This window comes from Drosophila suzukii, chromosome 2L (genome assembly GCF_043229965.1).
Source record: "Drosophila suzukii chromosome 2L, CBGP_Dsuzu_IsoJpt1.0, whole genome shotgun sequence".
Classification (NCBI taxonomy): domain Eukaryota; kingdom Metazoa; phylum Arthropoda; class Insecta; order Diptera; family Drosophilidae; genus Drosophila; species Drosophila suzukii.
In genome coordinates, this window is record NC_092080.1 from 18,753,480 (window position 1) to 18,777,233 (window position 23,754).

Consider the following 23,754-nt stretch of genomic DNA (forward strand, 5'->3'; position numbering starts at 1 on the left):
GAGTGCCTTCGAAAGAACGAGCGGAAAACGAGCAGAGGCATCATCAGCAGCAGCAGAAGCAGCATCTGAATCAGAATCAGCATCAGCCAGAATCCATCGCACCATTCGTGTTTGCCGCTTCGTGGGCAACGGACGCATCCTCTGAACTCAGAACTCGAGTGGAGTGACGAGCACGAGAACGGAACCGGAAACGAAACCGAGAACGAAAGCGAGAGAGTACGAGAACGAGCCTGTTGAAAGTTTGGCGGCGCGTTCGAACCGGAAGTAAGGATAAATTCACCGTTTTCCGACTTGTCTGGCACTTGTACGCCATCCTGTTGCGCCGTCGCATTTTATTTCTTAGCTTTTGCGTTCGTGTGAGTGGTTTAGTCGGCCTGTGCAAGTGTGTGTGCCCAACGTACCGGAAATGAGCCTGCAGCTCATTAATGTCAGCCATTTTTTTTGCCATAAAGTGCACTCAAATGCGGCAAATTCAAATGGGGGAAAATGCGATTACGTTGCAAAACCCAAATGTGGCGGAAAATGTGCAAAAAAGGGCTGGAAAGTTTCCGAAAATAACCTCAAACTGTGAAAAACCCGTGCTCCACATGTCGTTAAAATCGTTCGTTAACATCATATACGTGTTGAAAATGTGGATTTTAAATCGAAACAAGTCTCAGACCCAGATAAGATTGGGTCAAGAGTTCAACACAAAACAAGAGGGAATAGTCGCGATTAATCGATGTCGAGTCTTATAAATAAATTGTGTGAAGTGATAAGCAGCTGTCGGGGAAGAGCACAGCAAAATCTTTTAGTCCCAGACTGTCTTACTCAGTTTTCTTGTGAAATTGCAGTGAAACTATGAGTAGGCAGATTGACTGTGCTATCAAGTTATTATGAATTCTACATCAAAACCGTTTGAAAACTGATTTTAAGATGGCTTATAAGTAAGCACAAAGTGTTTAACACATTTAATAGAGTTCTAAAAATCATTCATTACATTGCATCTGTAGATGAAATACAACCTCTCAAGAGAGTATAATCTGTGCAAAAAAACAGATCAACAAATAAAGTCAGAAACGTGCAAGTACTTTGAGCTGATAATGGTTAATTGATAAGAAATCTCAGAATGAAATCAGCTACAAATTGAAACAAAATGGATCCGCTTCCGCAGCTAAGTGAAAATGAGATCACCTTTTAATAAATTAATTCATGAAATATAGGTTTAATAGGTGTGCATGTAGGCGTAAAAAAAAGTGCACCAACAAAAATCAATCACCATGGTTTGGAATGTTGCTTATTTTTGAATATATCTTAATTCGATATTCTATAAACGGAAAATAAGACTCCCTAACTAAAGCCAAACAAAATTTATAAGGCATAACTTAAGAATATGGTCAAGATCAATATCTCTTTTCACATTCCACAGGATTTATATGATATTCTACTTAGTATAGGTATTCATTTTTTTATGAGAATGGTTTATAACAACACATAGTATTCTTAAAATTATAGTTTTAACAATTGTAAAGGGTGTGATGAAAACATCAAATTCCAATTCCAATAAAATTGGCTTATCATTAGCAGCTGACTTTATAAAAAAATATTATTTATAGAAACACCATCTCTTTGTAGAATCCCATTCTTTCATAAAAATCGTACAGAAGCTTAGTGTTCGGTGTTGCAAACACTTTCCTGATTTCGTTCCCTTCGGGGACAAGAAACTTGAATGTAGTTTTTATCCCTAACACATTCCATGGGAATAGGAAACTCCATTGCCTCTGGCGCATTTATTGTTTTCCGCACAACATTCCGAAAGCTGGGTGCTTTCCTGCTGAATCCCACACATGAAACACGAAGCACTTGCAAGTGACAGATTCAGATTGTGCAGGTGAAAGGATTAGGGCTTCTACGAGCACTTCAATGTCACCACGCCTGTCAGCAGCTCACGGAGAGCATTAGCGAGGCCCCACTGTGCGGCATTCCGTTAATTTCCAGAAGCAATCCGTCCACTTGTTGGTCACCACTTAGCCCCAAGTCAGCCCAAAAATGTCGCTCCAAACATTTGTTGACATCAATCTGTCTTGGCAAAGGTGTGAAGGGGAGCAACTCCCGCATATGTCTGGGTCCTAAACATGATAAAGCACCGGGATTAGGTGGGGCGAAGTTGGAGACGAATATAAAAGAGCTCTAAAAAGGAGAAACTCTGTCAAAATAAAGTGCAGAAACTAGCTTGATAAATGTATGAGTGAAGATACTTATTTAAGGCCTCATTATGACCCGCATAAATCCCATCTGTTCTTATGAAACCCCTCCTCAGACTAGACTAGACCCCCAAATGGCCCAAACGGTTGAAGACCCCGAGAGCAACACGTGCAATGTGCTTTCAATTAGAGACCTTACAAGAAAGCCGGCCGGAAAAAGCGTTAAAAGGGACTTAAGCAGATGGCTGCCGGGAAACTAGTTCCCTTTTTGGGTTTCCGTTTCCTCCTCGCGCCACTTGGCCATAATTTTTTTTAATTACAAAGCCATAAAAATTAAACGGACCAAAAGTGCGGCCACGACGACTGCAACTAAGAACTAAGTAGCCTAACGACAGGAGCCACACGACAGCAACAGGAGCAGGGATAAAAAGGCAGCTGGGGCAAGTGGAGCAAACGGCAACGATTTAAGCCACATAGAACCAACAAACAGACAAAACTGCCAGTTGGTGGGGGATCCAGGGTGCAGCCATCCTGTGGAGGAGCACCATTTACAGCCAACTGCTTGGCAACACCTTCACCGGGGAACAGGAATGGGGATAGGGATGGGGATGAGGAACGCCTGCAGTTGACTACAAGTCAAACCAAATGGCATGGGGATATTTTTTTGTTCAACGTTTAAACCAAATTTGCATAATAGTTCTTCTTTCCGTTCACTGCAAGTGTGCGGAGGAGCAACTGGCATCAAAATCTAAGTGAGCATTTCCAAATTATGCAAATGTTTGCCAACTGAAAGCGAGCGACAATCGCTTTAAGACCTTCGTACAACGGTGCGTATTGATTTGAGAAGTCTGCAGGTGTTCAGAATTGGCAACGAAAGTGTGTGACTTTCAGTCATAAACAAATTCCTTCCTTTTAAACTTTATGATAGAAATTGTTTGTGGGATTTTCCTCATTTAATAATTCTTTCAGGTCCACTTTCTTTTCCAAATATTAAAATAAGTGTGTGACTTTATGTCATAAACAAATTCCTTCCCTTTAAAGTTTATGTTGGAAATTGTTTGTAGGACTTTCCTCATTTAATAATTCCTTCAGATGCACTTTATTTTCCAAATATTATAATAAAAGTTTAAGTTTAGCACACGGAAATACTGCCCTATGAACTCATTTTTGCTATTTTCTATTTCATATTAAAGTGATCCTCATTTTTTATGTCCCCTGCTATAATGCATTTTTCCTTTTAGTATTCTGTTTTGTGGCTTAAAGCTCACAACAAATGTAGGTCCATTTTGTTTATTGTCAAACCCTGATCATAGCATTCTTTAACAAAGGGAAAACTACTTATGTTGGCACAATTTCTTTTCTCGGACATTCTCGCTCGTGTAATTTACTTTTACTCGTTTGCACCTAAAGCAATTTGACAGGAACACATTGTATTAGTCCTTTTGCAAAGTGTTCCCCTACAATTTTTACTATGAAACCAACCCAATCCCATCATTCCTCTACTCTTTTTTCTTTCCTCCCTCACAGCTTCTCAGTTTACAGGTGAAAATCACGCCTCTGGCAATTTTAATCTCGTTTATTAGCCATTTTTCAAGTGATACACATAATTTTCAATTTTCCAATTTCTCACCCAGCGCACGAACAATTTCCACCTGCCTTTCTCTGGCCCTTGTTCCTCGATTTCCGCACCTTTTTGCCCTGCTTTCACCCATTGTCTTTATCGAACATGAAAAAATGCATTGCATATTGTATGCACGTCGAGTGGGGATGAGATGAGGGGTGTAGTTGGAGGGATAGGACAAACACGGCGCCCATTTGGAGGCCATTAGGGGCAGGATGGTCCGGCTGGTTGGGTGCAAAAACAAAGGCCAACAACAATAACAAGGAGCCTATGCCGAGCGGAGCGTGATGGCGCTAAAATGGCATGCAGGTGGTGAGATGGCACCAAAAAACGATGTAAGGTCTATCGTAACCAGTCCCCCGAATATTTGGTACTCAGTACTTACATACATGCAAATTGTTTTCAAAATGAAAAACCAAAAACCAACTCGTATTGTTATTTTAAAAATTTGGGCATTTGGGTTGTTGTATTTGACTAGTTTATTTAGGTTCTCAAAGGCAACCTGTTACATATTTCTACAACGAACACAATATACTTTGAAGTTTACTTTCACGGGGTAAAATATCGCTGAGGAAAAAATAATAGAAGTCAGATCGCCGCGGCCTTAGTGCACTGTGCTCCTTTATTTTTTTTGCCCTTTATGGAGGTTGCAAATGGAGGAATGTGAGGCGGTAACAAACTGCTACATCTTTATGCAATGACTGCTTGCTTCCGTTGTCATCGTTTCCTGTTCCTTTGTCGCTTTTGTTGCTCCTGCTTCCGGTGACGTTTCTGCATGCCACGCACTCAAAATTTTCGAATAAACGCAATGCCAACGGAGGAGATGTGCTCCTCCATCTCTCCTACGGCTGGTTGGTTCTTTTTTAGCTAGCTCCAATTTAGTTTGCAACTCCTCAAAGTTGATGTTTCCTTCGCTGCATGGGGAACTTTCTTTTCCTACTTTGTTATTAGATTTGCATGCCACCAGCGACGACGACGATGAGAATTTCCGCCTTACAATTCATGCGGAACATATGGATGTGAGTGCGTATGTGCCACGCACGACCCCCCCATCCTAACCCTTTAGGAAGGTTTTCCTGCGCACCCTTTGCCGGAAAATTGTTGCTGCAAACGTAATTGCATTTACTTTGGAATTTATGTTAGTGGGAATTTTTCCGTTTTTTATGCCCCTTTTTTTGAACCTGGAGCCAGGGAGTTTGAAGATCAAGGCAAGATTCCATCACACAAAGCCAAGGCTCAATGGTTACAAAGAAAATCTGATATAGAATAACGATATTTCTACTAAAATCGTTTAGATAATAGTCAACAAATTAAAGCCATGGGCTAAAAGATACAAAAAATATATTTTTTTTGATTTATCAAAGGGGTTACCATATGAAATAAAAGAAAATATACTGAAAACAAAATTACATCTGAACTATCAATGATTGCTTATGGGTGGCAGTTTTTGCAACAAAGCTGAAAAAATACAATTTATAAATTTTTAACATTCATATTTTATAACTAAGCAATGTAGAGAACTAAAAAAGAATTTCTATTTTATGTTTCCAGAACTAAAATTAAATAATTCGTGTGTTTCTTGTCCAAAAATGTGTAAAGCTTAATCAAACAAAAAAAATTTCCAGGGAAAATATATACCATTATTTAAATTTTTTTTTGTTATATGTAAATAGCATATGCAGAACTTTACTTTTTGAAATCGGCATTTCAGGTGTTCTTTTAACTCGCTAACAATCTGCTAAGGTCCTCCTTGTGCCCTTGTGCCCTTTCGCCCCAGAGCCTCGCCAGTTCACTTGCCTGTTCTTTTCTGTTATTTCTACAAAACTCGACTTCAACTTCACCTTCACTTGAAAATTGCATTTTTACCAAAATGTTTGCCTGGGAAATGTTCTAGGAGAGGTGCCCAGGGAGAGGGAACTGAGAGGTGTGAGTGTGTGGGGGGGAAATATGAAAACAAATGGCTCCTGAGTTTCTCTGGCTTTGGCCAAGTAATCGTAAGTTTTGTTTGCTCGGGGATCGCAATAGGTTGGGGCCACAGAGGTGGGTAGTTTGAATTTATGTGCACTCTGCGTTGTTATTGCTCCTTTTTTGGGGCTTTTGATTTTGGGGTCGGAGGGGTGTTGGATTTGGGTACAAGCTCAAAGGCTTAGTCCAAAAGTGCTGCAAAAATCATCAAAAGAGCCAGCCACGAAAATTCCATTTCCATTATTATTATTCTTGCAAATCGTTGTCAAATTATATGTATGAATGTGGGAATACCCGATAGTTCTACTTCTATTCCGAATCCAGTTTCACGTCCTCACTCGTCCGAGCAGTCGCGGAAGTTAAGCCGCTTATCGCTTATCAGCTTTGTCTGCTTTGCGGATAAAAACGGCAGCAGTATTAGAGGGCTACACTGGGAGAAAAATCGCTTTAGTGGCTTGTATTTAAAAAAAAATTGTATGATATTATGGTATTATATATTATCATAATAAATTATTATATGAGCTTAAATCTTATATTTTAAAAAGAGTTGTATCATATTATGGTATGATATATTATCATAGCTATATACTATAATATCATACAACTCTTTTATAAATAGAAGATTTCACCTTTTATCCAAGAAAATATTTTATAACTCAGTAGATACTTTTTTTTGGGACTTTGCCCATTTTTTCTATGTGTAAAAGAGGAGCACTGGATTGACCTGCAGGGTCTGGTGCAGAGATTGAGGGTCGTGGGGTCGCCGACAGGGAGATAGTAATATGGAAGTGGAATGGTTTTGGAGGAGGAGCTCCTGGCTCCCTGCAGTGCATACAAACTGGCATTGTTCTTATTTTTCGTGGTTCTCTGACTTGCTAATCCGAATGCATCGTTCGTGGGAAACATTAATTGATAAGCTGCAACGCTGCTAAACGAATTTCGGTCGAAAGCACAGCTTGAACATTTAATTCATGGATTTGAATTTTTCAATTAAACTGACTAACTGCAGTTTAGAATTTGTAATATTAAATAACACACTTTAAGACCTTTAAGGATCAAACATATATGTTACTGGAAACTAGAAAAACGCTAATAAAAGACCATGGAAAGCCCCTTAAGAGCAAAAAGTAGCCTGCTGAGCAAGAAGCAGCGATAAAACATAGAGGAAACTGCAATTTGGCCCGATTGGCGTCAGCAGCGTGATTTGCAATCATTATTTACCCTAGCAGCCAGCAGCAAACGCAATTCAATCTGTGACAGCCGCACACAAGGATTCCGACAGTTATCCTGCGGGCGAGAAGATGGGTGCTTCGGAGTGGGGAGTCCTCGATGGAAATGAACGAATTGATGTACACGCCACACTGGCCAAATCCGGAGCAGCGGCAGCAGCATAAGTTGGAGCAGGAGTCGAAGTGCAAAAAAGTGTTAAGTGCTCTCACTGTTTCTTGCAGCAATCATTGTCAGCAAGCAGCCAGAACCGCAATCAGACCGCAGGAACCGGATGGGGGGGGGGACATACGGGACAGAGGTGCTCCCACGGACATTTTCTGGATATCCTTTTAACGTTTACTTTAAGAATATCCAAATTGGTTGTACTTTATTGTCGACAATTACTTTTGCTTTTATAAAATACTGTCGTTTCTATCTGCCTGTTCTGATAAAATAATTTAAAATATTTTTAGAAAATTATTGAAAATTGTTTTTTTTTGGAAACCAGCGATATCGGGTTCTTTATTAAAACAAAAAATATGAAACATACCTATGTATAGTTATATAGATTAAGATGTGCCACATTAAAGGGCTTTTATGATAGGATACTATTGTTTAAAAAACTTCTTTGTGGTAATATTCTAACCATACAAAAATAATAGTTCTCTGTCCTTATACTTATCAATATGATGTTTTAAGATCCTAACCTTCCGTTCCATTTGTTCAAAAGGGATCTAAAAAAGATTTTCTTTCTGTTACATTTTTGAACCCTTTTATGCCCACTTTATTTAAGCTTCTACCAAAATCTTTTCTTCTGTCAAAACCTGCCAACACTATTGTAAGGGGTGCAGGATTTATATGCAGCTGTAAGGTTCAATACAGCAAACTGCAAGGGGCAAAAACAAAAAAGAGTTTACACTCAATTTTTTGTTTTTTTCTTTTTTGTGTGCTGCAGCTTTAAAATCAAATGCAAATGCAAACAACAGTTGGCATCAATCGAAGCTGTCGGGGAACGCCCCGCCTCGCAGGATTCTCCTGCCGCCCCCACTTTATTGCTGGAATTAATGATGGCAGCGGGACTGAGACTACTCCTTGGGTCTTGGGTTTGTGTGTTTTATGTGGAATCAAGTGGAAATTCAATTGATTTGCTTTGGCTTTGCATTTGGCTCAACAAGGGGCGGGGGCGTGGCATGTTATTATAATGGACGGATGACTCTGGCCGGGATATGTGCGGCTTCAAAGGAAATCGCACCCATTCCTGGGCCAAACGCACTTGACTGAGAAATCATTCTGTGAATATTACAGAACTACACGAAGGGCTTCTTTTGCCATTTCTGGAGTTTCTGCTGGTGTCAGCATGTCAAATACGAACGCTCTGAAGTTAACTCGGTTGTTCCCTCACTTTGCCCAATCAATTGCAAAATTTATTTAATTAAAGACAGAGAGCAGTTGGGGCAGTCAACTGGCAGTGATGATTCTTAATGAAGTCGCAGTTGAACAGGACTATCTCCATTTGCCTTCACCATATTCAACGGACTATCTCACTGTTCTCTTGCAGGCACTTTTCCCACATGTAACCTTGTCCAATCTCATCCGGAAGTACGTCGATCGCCAAGGAAAAGCCCACCATGGGCGCACTGAAGCCACTGGCGGCCATTTGGCTGCTCCTGCTCATCGCACACACTCAGGCAGTGAGAGAAAGTAATTAAATTTACATTTTTAATTGAGAAATACGATAAAAAAATCCTTAAATGGCCGATTTCTCAATGTCATATTAACGTTTGACGATGATGTTTTGGGAAAAATATATAACTGGGAACTCCAACTAGAGCAAATGTTAATTGCGCACCTAATCGGGTTGTAGCTGACTCTGCAAAGATTTGACTTTCCGAAAATAAACATCTCATCGAGAAAATAAATTTGTTTATTCAATAAATTTGACTTTAGCTAGCTATCTTAGCTTTCTCTGACAGATATCAAACTAGAACCCTAACATGGCATTGAGAAACCGGTCCTTAGTAAATGATAGAAACTAAAACCAGTAAAGCTCGAACAATTCATTCAAGTTAGTAGGTCATATGCATTAAAGTACCAACTAAATGCATTAATCCTTTAATTTTTTAGATCCCCTCAAGGACCCTCGCATCTGCGGTAGGCCGCAATGTGAATCCAGCAGTTCCAAGTTCAGTTACGGCGAACAACTGTACAGATATGAATATACTGTGGCTGTGCGCACCGAGTTCGCCGGCTCCGGCGACAATAGCTCCGACCTGCTACTAAAGTCCAACTTGGAGATATTCTTCCCGAAGCCCTGCGAGGGCTACTTGCGGATCAACGATGCCAGGCTGTACGATAAACTGGATGGGCTCGATGAATCGTCGAACGGTGGCGAATCCTCCGCCGAGAAGCCCAAGGAGTACGACTACTACGACAATCTGGGCAATGATGAGTCCGAAACGGAGGGCTTTGAGAATATGCATCCCAAGAGCATGAGTCTGAACGGAGATCTTACCCAAAACTTACTGCGCTTTGCATTCCACGATGGCCTCATCAGCGAGGTATGTCCGCAGGAGCAGGAAACGCCTTGGGTGCTCAACATCAAGAAGGGCATCCTGTCAGCCTTCCAGAACACCATGATGCGATTTGACGTTGATTCCAACACAACGGAAACGGATGTGTCCGGTCAGTGCCAGGTGCAATACGCCCTGGAAGATACCGACAGTGTGTATGTCAAGATTCGCAAGACGAAGGACATCAATTCCTGCCGACAGCGCTACGCCACCCACTCAGTGCTGCAGACCACACCGTACACTTTCCGAGATGACAAGACCATTTGGCCCATCCTGAAGTCCCAGAGTCACTGTAATGTGAGTAAAATTCTTTGTCCAAGGAACACTCTGTAAAATACCTAATAACTAATGGGATTTACTTTCGGCTTCCAGCTGACCATTGATAATAATGTCTATCGCGAGATCAGTTGTCTGGAGACACATCTACTGGTTCCGTTCTCCAATGCCAGTTCTGGTGCCCTGACCACCAGTCAAAGTCGTTTGAAGCTCAAGGGGGAGGAGCCTTACAGCGCCGGAGAGTTCTTAGAACAAAGTATGTGATTGCAAAATGACTTTCTAATTATGTATATAAACTTCATTCTTGTGCAGATCCTGAGATGGTCGAAAGACGTGCCACCCTAGTCTTCGATCATACGCCTGCCGTAAAGCCCTCGCACGATCAGATTAAGGCTGCCCGAGAACTTTTGGTGCAAATGTGCGCCGTTGGCTTCCCCAATATCAAGCGCGAGTTCATCGATGTATTCACCAACTTCCTGCAGACCTCCAAGAGTCTCGACTACAAGACTTTAAGTGTGTTGCTTCAGCGATCAGCCAGTACCTGCGAACAGGGCAAGTGAGTAAACTAAAGAATTTGTGTTCATTATGGGTTTGAAATTTGTTTAATTACCTCAAATTCTTACTCTGCAGAAACCATGTATTGGAGTCCCTGCCCTACATTGGCAGCACTGCCTCGTACAAGGTAATGCGGGATCAGATCGTCAACGAAAAGTTGACCAAGCAGATGGCTTACAGCTGGATGAGGTCCTTGTCCTTCATCACACGTCCCGACGAGGAGACCCTGGAAACCTTCTATACAATCCTCGAGTACGCCAAAAACAGACTGGATCCGGAATACACCTTGGGAGCCACGGCGGTGGTGCACAGCTTTTGCATACACCACGATGTCTGCGAGGAGAACCTCCGAATACAGCAGATCATTAATCTTCTGGAGACCGAGTTCCTAAGTTTGTACAACCTCTTCAAGGGAGAGCGACGCATCCGCGAGCGTATGGTGATTTTGCTCAAAGGGTTGGGTAACATTGGAGTGGTTTCACCTGCTTTTGCTGAGCAACTACAGTGGATTATTCGGGAAGATGCAGCCCCAGTGGATATTCGCCTACAGGGTATCTTGGCTTTCCGTCGGGTGGACTGTCCTCGTTATCGAAGTTTCTTCTTGGACAGCTATGCCAACTACACTTTGAACTCGGAGCTACGTATATACAGTTACCTGCAGGCCATGAGGTGTCCCGACTACATATCCATAGGGACGATAAAATCAATCCTGGAGCATGAACAAATCAACCAGGTTGGCTCCTTCGTGTGGTCGCATCTGACTAACCTGGCCAAGTCCAATTCCCCCGTTCGAATTGAGGCCCAGGGTCTGTTGTTGAATGATGAATTGTCAGAACGCTTCAAGATGGATATTCGCAAGTTCTCTAGAAACTACGAGCACAGTTTGTTCTTCGACGAATACAACTTCGGAACCACCACCGATGCGAATCTCATCTTTGGCACTGATTCCTACTTGCCGCGAATTGCCAGCCTGAACTTCACCGCCGATCTCTTTGGTCAGTCGGTGAACTTCTTTGAGTTGACTGCCCGGGCTGAAGGACTAGAGGAGTTGGCGGCCAATGCCTTTGGTCCTAAGGGTCCTTTGAGCGGTGAGCTGCTGCGCAAGAAGCTGTCCTTCCTCAATCGCTGGCTGGGAAACGAAAGTGCCGAGGAAGATGACACTCTTGAAAATCTGCTCAGTTTGGATAATCTGCGACTAAAGAGGAAAGCCCAGCAATCCGCCGATGCCTATGAGCAGGAGGAGGAGGAGGACTACGACTTCGAGGAGTCTCTGGAGGGGACCAAGCGACACAAGCGGGACGTAACTACCGCTCGCAAACAAGAAATTGATCGCAATGTGGACAATCTAGGCTACAAGCTGAAGTACGATTATAATAACCCCCGGGCACAGTTCGGTCTTCGGATCTTTGGCAACGATCTGCGATACTACAACGTGGAGTCCATGCTGGAGGTGATGGCCCTGGCCGCCCAATTCAATCCCTTCCAGCAGGCTAAGAATGTGCTTTCCGGCAAGGAGTTCAAGCACACAGACTCGCGAGTCTTTTTGGATGCCTCCTATACAGTACCCCTAGCAGTCGGACTTCCATTAGCTATCCATGCCTATGGAGCTTCTTCCGTGGACCTGCGTATCAGCGGTAATCTTGATGAAATGGACCCACCCACCGATTGGCACTTTGATGTCCAGGGTCGGTTTAAGCCCTCGGTGTCCGTGGATGTGATCACCACCATGCAGACAGACATGTTCTGGGATCAATCGGGCATCAAGGTGAAGAGCAACCTGTATTCGAACTCGGAGCTGGTGGCCAAGCTGAAGGTACGAGGTCGCAATCTGGTCTCGTTCTCCTTTGATCTTCCCCAGGATCAGAACGAGATTTTCAGCGTCCGATCGGAGCTGATGGTTAAAAAGCGTGATGGGGAACTGCCTCAGGCGGGCATTGCCAAGAGAAGTGCCAACTCCACATGCACTTGGCCTGTTCTCGACCAGGCCATCGGATTGCAGATGTGCTCCCACTACAGTGTCCCGGATCTGAGTAACGCCACCGATGTTTACCCAAGCCTCCTGCTAGCAGGGCCTCTCAACTTCAGCTTGATCCTTAAGAAATCCGATCTAAGTGCCAAGAAGTATGTGTTCGAGTACAAGTGGGATCAGCGTGATGAGAACAACAACTTCTCGCTGGTGTTTACCACACCAGACTCAAAGGTACCTCGAGTTCTAGTCGCCAATGTGACCAAGGTACCCGATGCCTTCAACGCGTCCGTGGCTTTCGTGAATGGACCTAATCGCGTTTCCGCTGGGTGCAGCTATGATGGAAATCCAGACTTCCGTCGTTTGGATGTTTACCTTGATACGAATGGAAATCGATCCCTGGACCTGGGCATGGAACTGCGAAGGCACCAGGACTTCACCGCCTGGATCTACAATCCTCGCATGTTACTAGCTATTAATGGGGTCAATATTACCGGACTGGCGGGCACTGTGAAGGTTAATGAAAAGAATGGCATCAAGCAACACGACGTGGATCTCTCCTTTGAGACCAAGAAGCTGCAAGCTGTGATCAAGGGCAACGTCGTTCAAAGCGAGATAACAACCTCCACCAACATGACCGTTAAGTACAGGGTAAGTAAGTTAACTAATGTTATTTGAACACTTTTTAAATGAATACCCCTATATGTCGTAGTTCCAAGCTAATAAAATCGAGGAGATTAACTTTGCCGGCAAGTTGGTCAATAATGGAGACAAAACCAAGACTGAGTACCGAGGAAACATGAAACTCCAGACCTCGGCATATCCCAAGCTGAACTTTGCGTCGGATTCAACTTGGCTTAGCCTGCAGGGCCACACAGAAGGCATGATCACGTACAATAATGCACCGGACTATGTAAATCCCAACTACACAAGTCTTCTTCGCTTGGTCTTTGCAAGATCCCACTCAGAAGATTCTGTTTTGGAGGGATCACGCACGAGGGCAAGTCTGGAACTTAAGCTGCCTAGGTCAAAGATAGATTACCGAATTTTGGTTAAGTGAGTATATATTCCTTACCGATTTTCGTTGTCATATTTTAAAAATACTTATTATTTCAAGTCACGAAGAACGCATCAAGAACGGAACCGAGCACAATGTAATCGTGGGACTAAAGTACGCTCCTGACAAGGAGATCACGGGTCTGTTTTCCGTGCATTTGCCAAGACGAAACTTGTTTGCCATTGATGCCTATATGAACGTGACTGTACCAGAGTTTAATTCATGTACAGCCAGCTTAAAAGTCAATGAGAAAGCCACCAAGGACTACATCGTAAGGATTAGCTTTTATCTAAAATATCTACGTTATTACCGACTGTTATTGCATAACCTTATAGATCTTCATCAATGGTTCCTGGTTTACTGGACACTCAGTTGCGTTAAAGGCTAACTACAAGGACCGCAGCTCACGGGTACAGGCCCTACACCACTTAAAGATGATTGTGGAAAGTCCATCCTTCAACATAACCTCCCTCAACATTGTGTACCGCCGGAACCAGCTACTGATCTTCTACGATATTCAGGCCAAATACGACCAGGATCCATACGGCCTGACAATACAGTATGCAGCAAACGCCCACAATCGCAACTCCAATGCAGAGGTACGACTGAAGGTGAAAGAACGTGACTACTGGGTCAATGCCAAATTGTTGTCGGAGCAGCCAAAGCTCCTGCAGCTGGAATTCCACATAGATAAGTAAGACTAAATCAACCCTTAGAAAAGTTCGAATGCTTATTCCTTTTCAAAACCTTTAGAATACGTGATGTGCACATTAAGGTTGGCCTGCTGAACGTTGACAAGAGAAAGGAGCTCTCCCTAGAACTCAAGTGGGATGCAAATCGTGATCCCAGCCAGAGATTAGGCCTGCTTGCAGAATACAATTGCCCAGGATCAAAGCATTACGATGGAAACGTGATGGTCACCTATCCGGAGCGCACCATCAACTTCGGCTTTAACTCCTTTACCGGAGGACCCAAGTACTATGGCAAGGCTCACGCCTCCTGGAGCATCAACGAGGTGATCGAGTTTGAGTACGACGCGGGTATTCTACCTGGCCAGACTCTCCACAACTGGGTGAAAGCCGAACTGAGGACACCTTTCGATGGATGGCGCACCAACAGCCTGAATGCCGGAGTCTATAGCCTGCACAACCTGATCCTAATCAACTCCACGCTCTTCTGGGCAGATGATCAGAAGCTGCAGGTGGGCTACAAGAGCGACTACGACATCAACGATCAGCTGGTGAGCTTTGATGTTCGCTTCGGCATCAACAGCACCATCCGAGATATTCCTACGATCAATGTGAAGGTGATCCATTGGCTGGATGCCAAGAAGGTGGACACGGAACTTTATCTGGGATACAGTGGACAGAACAATACCTTCAACACATACAGCATGGACTCCAGTTGGGAGATTGAAAAGAACCAACGCTACCACAATGTTTCAGGCCTAGTGCATCTGGTTAGTCCATTCAAGGGTTATGAAAAGGGTGGTCTGGTGGCCCAATTCTCGCTCAGCGATCAGCGAGTGGTTAGCGGAGCAGCTGCACTTAACTTTGATGTTCGGGAGTTCACTTTGACCATGGACGGTTATGTCAAGAAGTTCACGGACAACATGTTAACCATTAATATCACCACTCCCTTGGAGAAATTCCGCACTATCAACGCTCGCTTTGGGCTAAACGAAAAGAAACGTCATGCGGTTGCTGAGGTAAGAGCTCCTACGGCTGCTCTTGGAGTGGAGGCCTTGGCGGACATAAAGAATCTTCTAAACTTTGATGTCAAGCTGAGCCTGGCCACACCCGTCGAGAGTTTCCAACAGGCGGCCTTATTCGCCCAGTTTAATCCGGAACGCGTTGATATGCGCGGCTTGTGGAACAATGCCACACTGGGATTCACGGGCGTATGGCACATGGATAATATAACTGACTTTGAGTATTCTTATGTGGTGTTCACCCCACTTGCTGGCTTCGAGGAAAACGGATTCATTGTCCAGCTGCTGAAGAGGGAAGAGTTCATCTTCCAGTTGCATGGAAAACTGTCCAATTATAAGCTAGGTGTGAAGATCAATGGAAAACCAAAGTCGGACTTGGTCAATAAGCTGGGTAGTAACAAAATGGAGTTGGAGATGCTCTACGATGCGGACTTCAAGCCACTGAATGTCGAAACGGATTATAAGCCCGATCCAGATGAGGAGTACTTCTCATACTTCACAGACTTCCAGGTGGACACTCTCTTGTGGCCCACTATTTTGGGTAATGTGGACATTCAGGAGATCATTGACTTCTACCTGGTTGTGGGTCATGTGCACCTGCCTCAGGGAAAACTGGAATTCAAGGATCGCCTCCACTTCCCGGACTACATAAATGTGCACAATCTGCTGACTGTAACAACACCGTTTGCCGTTGCTAAGGACATTAAGTCAATAGTGGAGTACCACACCAACTTAGACTTCAACGCATTCTATGAGCGCATCAAGTTCACAGTCAACGATGCCAAGGATCAGGTGAAGGAACTGGGATTTGAGTTTAACTACACCACACTGCAGGACAATGTGAAACCCAAGGCGCATGATGTACAGCTCAAGCTCATCACACCATACGAACTGCTTCACGAAATTGACATTCATGGACGTCTGGAAATGGACGATAATGCCTATAAGGGTAACATCAGCGCAGTAACGGCCCACACACTTCTCTCGATGGCCGCTTCCGTAGAGGTTAGTATTATTTTCACATTTCAAAGTCTGTTATAACTAACTTACCATACCTGAATTTTAGAACGAGGACAATTTCTTGGAAACCTCAGTGGGTCTTCTGTTGGAAACGGACGTTATTCCGCACTATGCCTGCCTGGTGTACTTCAAAAAAGACTTTTCAGCCGTGGATAATACCATAGACATTCGCTTCGAGGTCACCGACAATGGAACACTGAACCAGGTAACCTCCAAAGTGGGTCCATGATTGGAATAAAACATTAATTGTATTCCCCAAACAGCTTTACATTACTACAGACTGGCACACCGATCCCTCTTACATTGTTAATGCTAATGGAAAGATCAGAACCACCATGCTACCTCTTCAACTGGCGTCCACTTCAATTTTGGTTACCAAGGGTCAAAATCCCCAGCTCAATTTTGATCTAAGCTTCCTGAGCCAGAGTGGCCAGAGCATATCCTACGGAACTCGTGCCAACAAAAAGAAAGATGTCTTTAACATTGAGGTGTGGACTCCTCTGAAAAACTTCCGGAACATTTCCATGCATGGTACTGTCGCTAAAAACCCTCGCGATGCTGAGCGCTATGATGTCTCAGGGTTCCTGTACAGGAACATGGCAACATATGGCATCACAGGAGCTGTTCGTATGTCCAACAGTCTGCCCATCGATGCCACTTTGAGGGTGCAGCCGAAAGCGGGAGGAAGAGATGGTGTGATTGAGCTTAATATCCACGAGACGGGACCGAAGAAGATTGGCTTCTCCTTTAGCGCCATTGAGGATGGCAAGATGTGCCAAATCTCGGGAGGTTACAGTATCAGTGAAAGCACTGGAGCCATGGATTTCTCTGTTCTCGTGGAAAGCACGGAGCCTGAAATCGCTCGAATTAACTTTAATGGCAATCTGAAGCGCAACTCCAAGGGTTCTCTGGTGGGTGACCTGAATTTGGAGACTCCTTGGAAGACCCTCGGCATCGATTCAGTGCACCTCCACTCGGATGTGGGCTTTGGCAGTGAAGGCGGCAAGTTAGCGGGCGAATATAAGATCGGTCAGTATATCGGACGTGGTAGTTGCCTGTGGTCTTGGGTTCTGGCCGAGAATCTGCAACTGGTGCTGGAGAGCTACTTGGAAAGACCAAGCGCTCAGCCGAGAATCGTTCACGCCAGTGCCAAGTACCTGAACCCAGGACAAACCTATAGGCAGTTACAAGCTGGAAGTCGCTTGAGCGTCGATTCCAAGTGGAATCTGGATGTGAACGGTAATGTGCACTATAAATCTGCTGATGACTTCGACTTTAAAGTTATCACCGAGCTGCCATTACCTGTCGGAGGTCGCCACCAGCTTAGTGCTAGCTATCAGGGCAATGTGATTACCAAACAGTTTATCGAACCAGATTTTGTCCTCGAGGCCAGCTATGAGGGCTTGGAGACGCAGAACAAGCTTCTGTCCCGAGTTTCTTATCGAAATACAACCGATAATCTAAAGGGCTTGGGTCACGTCGAGTGGGGTAACCTGAAGAGCCTGTCTGTTGTGGAGGGAGATGTTGAGCTGCTGCGGAAGCCAGGAGCTCGGAGAGAGTTCTCTGCCAGGATGATCACACCCCAGTTCAAGGATGAGCACACCTTTGCCCTAACCGGACACTATGATAAGGAAAATGCTGATTACCACAATGTGGTGTGCGCTTTGGACTATCCGGCCAGTCGTCGAATCACAGATCTGGATGTGTCCTTCAGTTCGCTCAGCAATATGCATGGAAACTTCAACAGCACAATGCCATCCTTCCTCAATGTCAGTTGGTTCAAGACTGACTTTGATTTCACCACCAAAAAGTGAGTATATATTTAGAAGATATAGTCCAGCAATATCCTATTTACTAATGGTTTCTGCTAATTTTTGCAGCGGAAAGAGCTATCGATACTGCCGCTGCTATTGGCCCAAGGATTCCGCCTACTTCAAGTTTAACAGCCAATACGAAAGCGACAGCACCAATGCCAACCATAAAATAAATGGCAACTTGGAGGTTGAAGTTCCATTGACCACGAGGCATCGAGCGGATATGTCTTATAACTTGCAAAAGCTGCGCAATAAGAATCAAGGAGATGTCAAGGTCCTCTACAACGAGAGACAGGTTTTGCATGGCACGTATAATAGGGTGGAGCAGCAGAAGCATCCGATCTACAAGGAGACCACGGATATCTCACTGGAGAACGAAGTAAAACCTCTGGGAATTCACTATGTTAGCACCAGGGACTCCAGCGACCCAGCGGGAACTCAGGACGTGAAGCACTTCGAGGTGTTCGAGCTGAGAAACACAAAGAACTTTAACCTCACCGGAGAGCTACATTCACGAACCACTATTAGTGCCCAGGACTTCAAGGTGGTGGCTATTCATCCTAATCGCGCCGTAGTTCTGAGCACCAAATACGAGGAAGTCAGCCCCGAGGTGGTGAGGCAACACACCAAGTTGGAGCTGTCGGAGACCGCCTGGATAGGATACAACCTAGAGTTGGGTAACTTTAGCAAGGTGAGTAAGAGATATGATAACTTTATTAAAATAGTTACTAATTTTCTTAACCTTACCCGTCTACGAAGGTTGGCAACGAGTCCCAGAGCTTTGCACTGGATATCTTTTATCCAAAGCGCAATCTGTCCTCCTCGGGCCAGTACTACTTGACGGACACCCACTTCAACTCGGACCTATCCTTCCAATGGCTAGGTGGCAACTATGCCGAACAGCCCAAGGAAATTCGCAGCAACCTGCAATGGAATGCGGAACCTTTGCGTCGTGGAGATCGAGAGCATCGCAGTATTGCACTAACGGTGGCACATCCTCTCCTTGAGAAGGATATCAACTGCAAGGCAACGTACTACCGTGGATTGCGCGATCTGCTGAAGACCCACTTGACCATCGACTATTCGGAATATCCTGACCAACTTATTGAGCTGGGTGCCCAGCTAACGGATCGATACAGTGAACTGGGCCACACCAATTACACCTTCCAGGTGTACGGCAAGCATCGAGCTTCCGAACTGGATGTCCAGCTCAATGGAACCCTGGCGGCGAGGAACTCCTACTATAAGACGGAATCCACAGCCCACTACAAACGAGATATATTCCCAGCGAGATACGGAAAGTTCCTGGCCCTGCTCGATGTGAATAAGCGGGAAGTGGAATACGAACGCCGGTCGCCATTCCACACGGTGCGACTACACCTGCTTCCCACCATCCGGTATCCCATTTACGGTTTGAACGCCACAATCTGGGATACTCCTGATACAAACCACTCGGGTTATATATACGCGGACGTCTTAGAGCGCTATGCCCGCATGGATTTCAACTTGACGGAGGATGCCAGCCAGAACCTTCAAATGGTGGGTTACATTCCGGACTCACGAAGTGCCTTCCTGGACGTCTGGCGCAACTACGAGGAGATCCGAGTGATCGATGTCAGTTCGTACCTCAAGATGAATCACTCCCGACTAATTACTGGTCGATTCCACTGGCGCCCATCGATCCGACAAGAAGTTCGCGAGAAAATCCAATCAGTGGGTAAATCTGTCTACAGCTCCTTCTCAGAGGGAATCGATTTCTGGATCAAGTCTATCTACACGGAAACTACAGAGTCAATGGGCGTGGTATGGAACACGGCCAAGGAGTACAATAAGGATTTCATCGATGACATTGGACATTTGAGTGTTTTGGAGGAGGATCTCGCCGACCTGCGTCAATTTGTGAATCAGTCGTATGAAGCCAACGACTTTTATATCAAGAACGTGGTTAACTTCACATTGACTATCCTGGATGAGCTGGCAATCAGGGATCACATCGAATCGCTTCCGAAGATCTTCTCGGAACTGTGGCAGGCGATGGGAGATTCTGGAAAAGCTCTACGCAACAGCATTGTATGGCTCATCGATACCATTAAGACCACATATAACAACCTTCTGGATGCGGTGTCCCGATTCTTCCACGGCGAGAGTCTCACCTATATATCGGGTCTACTAGAGAAGGGCATTGCGAAGTACGACAGTTTTGTCAAAGACTTGCACATAAAGTTCATCAAATACATCGAAAACCTGTGGCACAAAACTTGGACCTTAGCGGAGAATCACTGGAAGGCAGTCCTGAAGCGATTCGAGCCGCATCTCTTCAAGATGATCAGCTTTATAGAGACCACTGCTTGGAATCTCAGCAAAGAGGTGTTTGATTTTATCTACAAGCGTACCAACGAACTGGCCGAGTCCCCATACTTTAACAAGGTATCCAGTTTTACGGCTGATGCGGAACGTCTGTACCGGGACTTCAAGGCTAACGATGCCATTACCAACATCAAGAAGTACTCAACGCTGGCTTGGAATTTTGTCAAGGAGAAGTACTTCAAGCTGGTACCCTTCGGCGCGGAATTAAATGAGGTTCTTACCGAAATCTGGCAGGAAATCAAAGAACTAGAAAAAATCGATCAAGTTCAGATCATGGTGCAAAAGTACTACGAAGTTATGGCCAAGGTTGATTGGGTTGCCGATGAACTGCAGCTGGAGCATCGTCTTCATCAGGTTTACGGACTATTGAGGAACAAGTTCCGCAACTACGCCATGAATGCTTTGGAAACCGCCGACATGTACAGGGAAGCCAAGACCAAGTTCGTTTTTGACCCGGAAGTGGGTATTATCGATCTTGAGCAGAAGTTGCCCATGTCCTGGCACGCTTTCAACGAAACGCCCAAGTTCGAGGAGATTCCCGAATACCAGGTGCTGGCCAAGGCGCAGAGTTTCTTTAGTGAGACCAACTCCTCGATCGTCATGAAGCTGTACAATATGCGTACCCATCTGGATCCCAAGACCTGGCTGCCACCATACTACTGTAAGTTAAGGAAGGTTAACCTTTATATTTTTTCTATATATTCTTTTATTTTATTTTTCAGCTCGCGCCTTGCTTATTGACTCGCGGCACTATATGACCTTTGATCAGCGCTTTGTGGGTCTAAACCTTAACTTTGACGAGTTCGGAAATGGACGACCTAATGCCCAATGCAGCTACCTCCTGGCCCACGACTTCTTTAAGCGAAACTTTACTTTACTTTTGGAACCAGCAGTAGGTTTTACAAAATTTACCTTAATCCCTTGATTAAATCTTAATTTACAGACCAAGCCTTTGGCTGGCCAAGGACTTACTCGCAAACTGAGCTTCATTGCCAATGATCAACTAATTGAAATTGATCTGGGCACAGATGTAAGTCAATTAACTTAATCTATTATTAATTATTAACTAACAATTAATATTATAACCAGCACATAAGCATCAATGGCAATCCACAACCGATCTTGCCACTTAAACTGGGTGCTGTGAACATCCATAGAGATCTGGATGTACTGTCGATCACCTCGGATACCGAGTTCAGTCTGCACTGCAACGTTCAGTTCGATCTGTGTTGGTTCGAGGTGAGTGGATGGTACTTCGCCAGGACAGCTGGATTGCTGGGAACCCTGAACAACGAGCCCTTCGACGAGTACACCATGTCCAATAGCGTGATCTCCAATGAGACGCAGCAGTTCACGGATTCGTGGAGCCTGAAGAAATGCAGGCAGACCAAGTTGGCCCAGACGCAGGAGGTTAGCAAGGAGGTCAGTGACACCTGCACCAGCTTCTTCCGTACTGGCATGCTTGCCACCTGTAGTGCAGTTATCGATCCCAGTCCCTTCTACGAGATGTGTCTGGACTTGGGCATGAAATCGCCACCAATTCGTAAAGGACATCCGGCTGTCAAGGGTGCCTGTTCAGCAGCTTTGGCTTACATCGAGGCCTGTACAGCTCTAAAGGTTCCCATGCGGGTGCCCACTCAGTGTGTGTTGTAAGTTAGAAGATCTATTGAAGATAACATCCATTATTAAATTTACAACTATTTAAGCTGCCAACTGTCAAATGGTTCCTATGTCCCTGAGGGCACTTTCATGGAGCTATCAGGCCCTGAGATTCCCAGGAGCAGCGATGTGGTCTTCATCGTAGAGGCCAAAGATTGCAATGCTAATCTGAAGACGTCCAAAAACATCATGACAGTGGTTAGCAGCATTGAAGAACAGCTGCAGGCCGCTAAGCTAACGAATAATCGGTGGGTTTATCAAAATTTATTTTAACTTGAATGTTTTTAAAATTTGAAAACCCCTAGATATGCTGTGGTGGCCTTTGGAGGCGTTGCTCCATACGACAAGCCCAGGAGTGTTATATACGAACACAACGAGTTCACCTCTAAGCCGGATCAACTTGCTGACTATTTTGGCCACATCAACACCGGAAATGGCAGCAGCAACGACATCCTGATGGCCATTTCCACTGCTGCCAAATTAAACTTCCGTCCGGGCGTTTCGAAGACCTTCGTCCTGCTGTCCTGCAGCAAGTGTGCGGCCAGGGATATGCGTTTCGACTACACCTCCATCCTGCAATATATGTTAGAGGAAGGTATTAACCTGCACATCCTGGCGGACACGGAGTTTGACTTTGAGCGCAACAAAAAGCTACGTCACTTCTTCGGCTTGGACAGTAAGATGGTTTACTCTAAGCGATTCCCCGAGGGCGATGCGGATAGCCGCAACACGACGCACATTCCCAAGAGCAATCTGGGGATCTGCACAACGCTCGCTGTGGAGACCCAGGGATCAGTGTTCAGTGCCCGCAAGCTACAGCCGGAGCGGAAGTACCCCATCAAGCGATTCGCCACCATTTTCGCCAAGCGTGTCGCCCTCAGTGCCACGCCCATCCAGAGCCAGACCTGCGAGTGTTCCGCCCACAACACGGGAGTCTCCTACATGGCCTGCTCTCCACAGGCTCTGCCAGAGGAGAAGTACGATCTGGATGACTATGTAAGTTGAATAGAAGAAGGAAAAGTATATTCGAATATTATCGATAACTGTCAGCCCACATGTACATAATTAAATTTAAGCTGCTGAGGACCGATTTCTTAATGCCATGTTAAGGTTCTATATTGCTTTCTGGCAGATAAAGCTTTAAAAAAGAACATTGCCTCTATTTAAACGAAGTTTAACCGATACAGCAATATAGCTGGATAACCAAAGATAACATGAATTTGAGAAATCTATCATCAAGTAAAACAACATTAGTTTATAATACCATTTTAAATCCTATTAAAGGTAGAGTCGTTCTTAGGATCTTAAAATGTAGTCAGTCGATTTTATATAAATTGTAGGTTCACAAGACAGTGACTCTTGGGTTCTATCTTAAATTTTAAATACTACATCATGAGACCATACATTATTCTTAATATTCTTCAATAAATTTTGATAATAATCATTTAAATGATCAATTTTTCAGGACTCCTTTAACGACTGGGACTGGGGAGATGAACCGGAAGCCGAGGCCAATGTAATGTCGTAGTTCTAAGTGCGCCACGATTAGTTAGATAGTTCAGTTATGTCCCTGCAGAATGTAAGCTTTTTCTAATGCATAACCGACAGGCAAATTTTGTAAAAATAAATCAACATATAAAGCCAAAGTGTAACCGCATTTAGTGTCATGATTTCCAATCGATACCTGGCCAAAGTTAACGAGCGACACGCCCGACCAGTTTTTTGCTTCCTATTCATTGTCTGCGCCAATCTCGGTCGCTGATTAAAAGTTGCCCGACCGC

At 44.6% G+C, this 23,754-nt stretch overlaps 1 protein-coding gene across 1 annotated transcript; it reads left to right on the top strand.

Moving 5' to 3' along the window:
* The first annotated feature begins 105 nt into the window (after window positions 1–105).
* Apoltp (Apolipoprotein lipid transfer particle) lies at window positions 106–23,625 on the top strand. The gene is made up of 20 exons (XM_017081539.4): window positions 106–264; window positions 8,537–8,679; window positions 9,103–9,845; window positions 9,921–10,080; window positions 10,137–10,380; window positions 10,455–12,996; window positions 13,058–13,401; window positions 13,463–13,673; window positions 13,738–14,096; window positions 14,156–16,118; window positions 16,180–16,338; window positions 16,397–17,943; window positions 18,014–18,638; window positions 18,707–20,975; window positions 21,037–21,206; window positions 21,258–21,344; window positions 21,404–21,963; window positions 22,021–22,221; window positions 22,279–22,969; window positions 23,439–23,625. The coding sequence occupies exons 2-20, from the start codon at window positions 8,607–8,609 to the stop codon at window positions 23,499–23,501; spliced, it is 13,011 nt and encodes a 4,336-aa protein (XP_016937028.3). The 5' UTR covers window positions 106–264; window positions 8,537–8,606; the 3' UTR covers window positions 23,502–23,625.
* The last annotated feature ends 129 nt before the right edge of the window (window positions 23,626–23,754 follow it).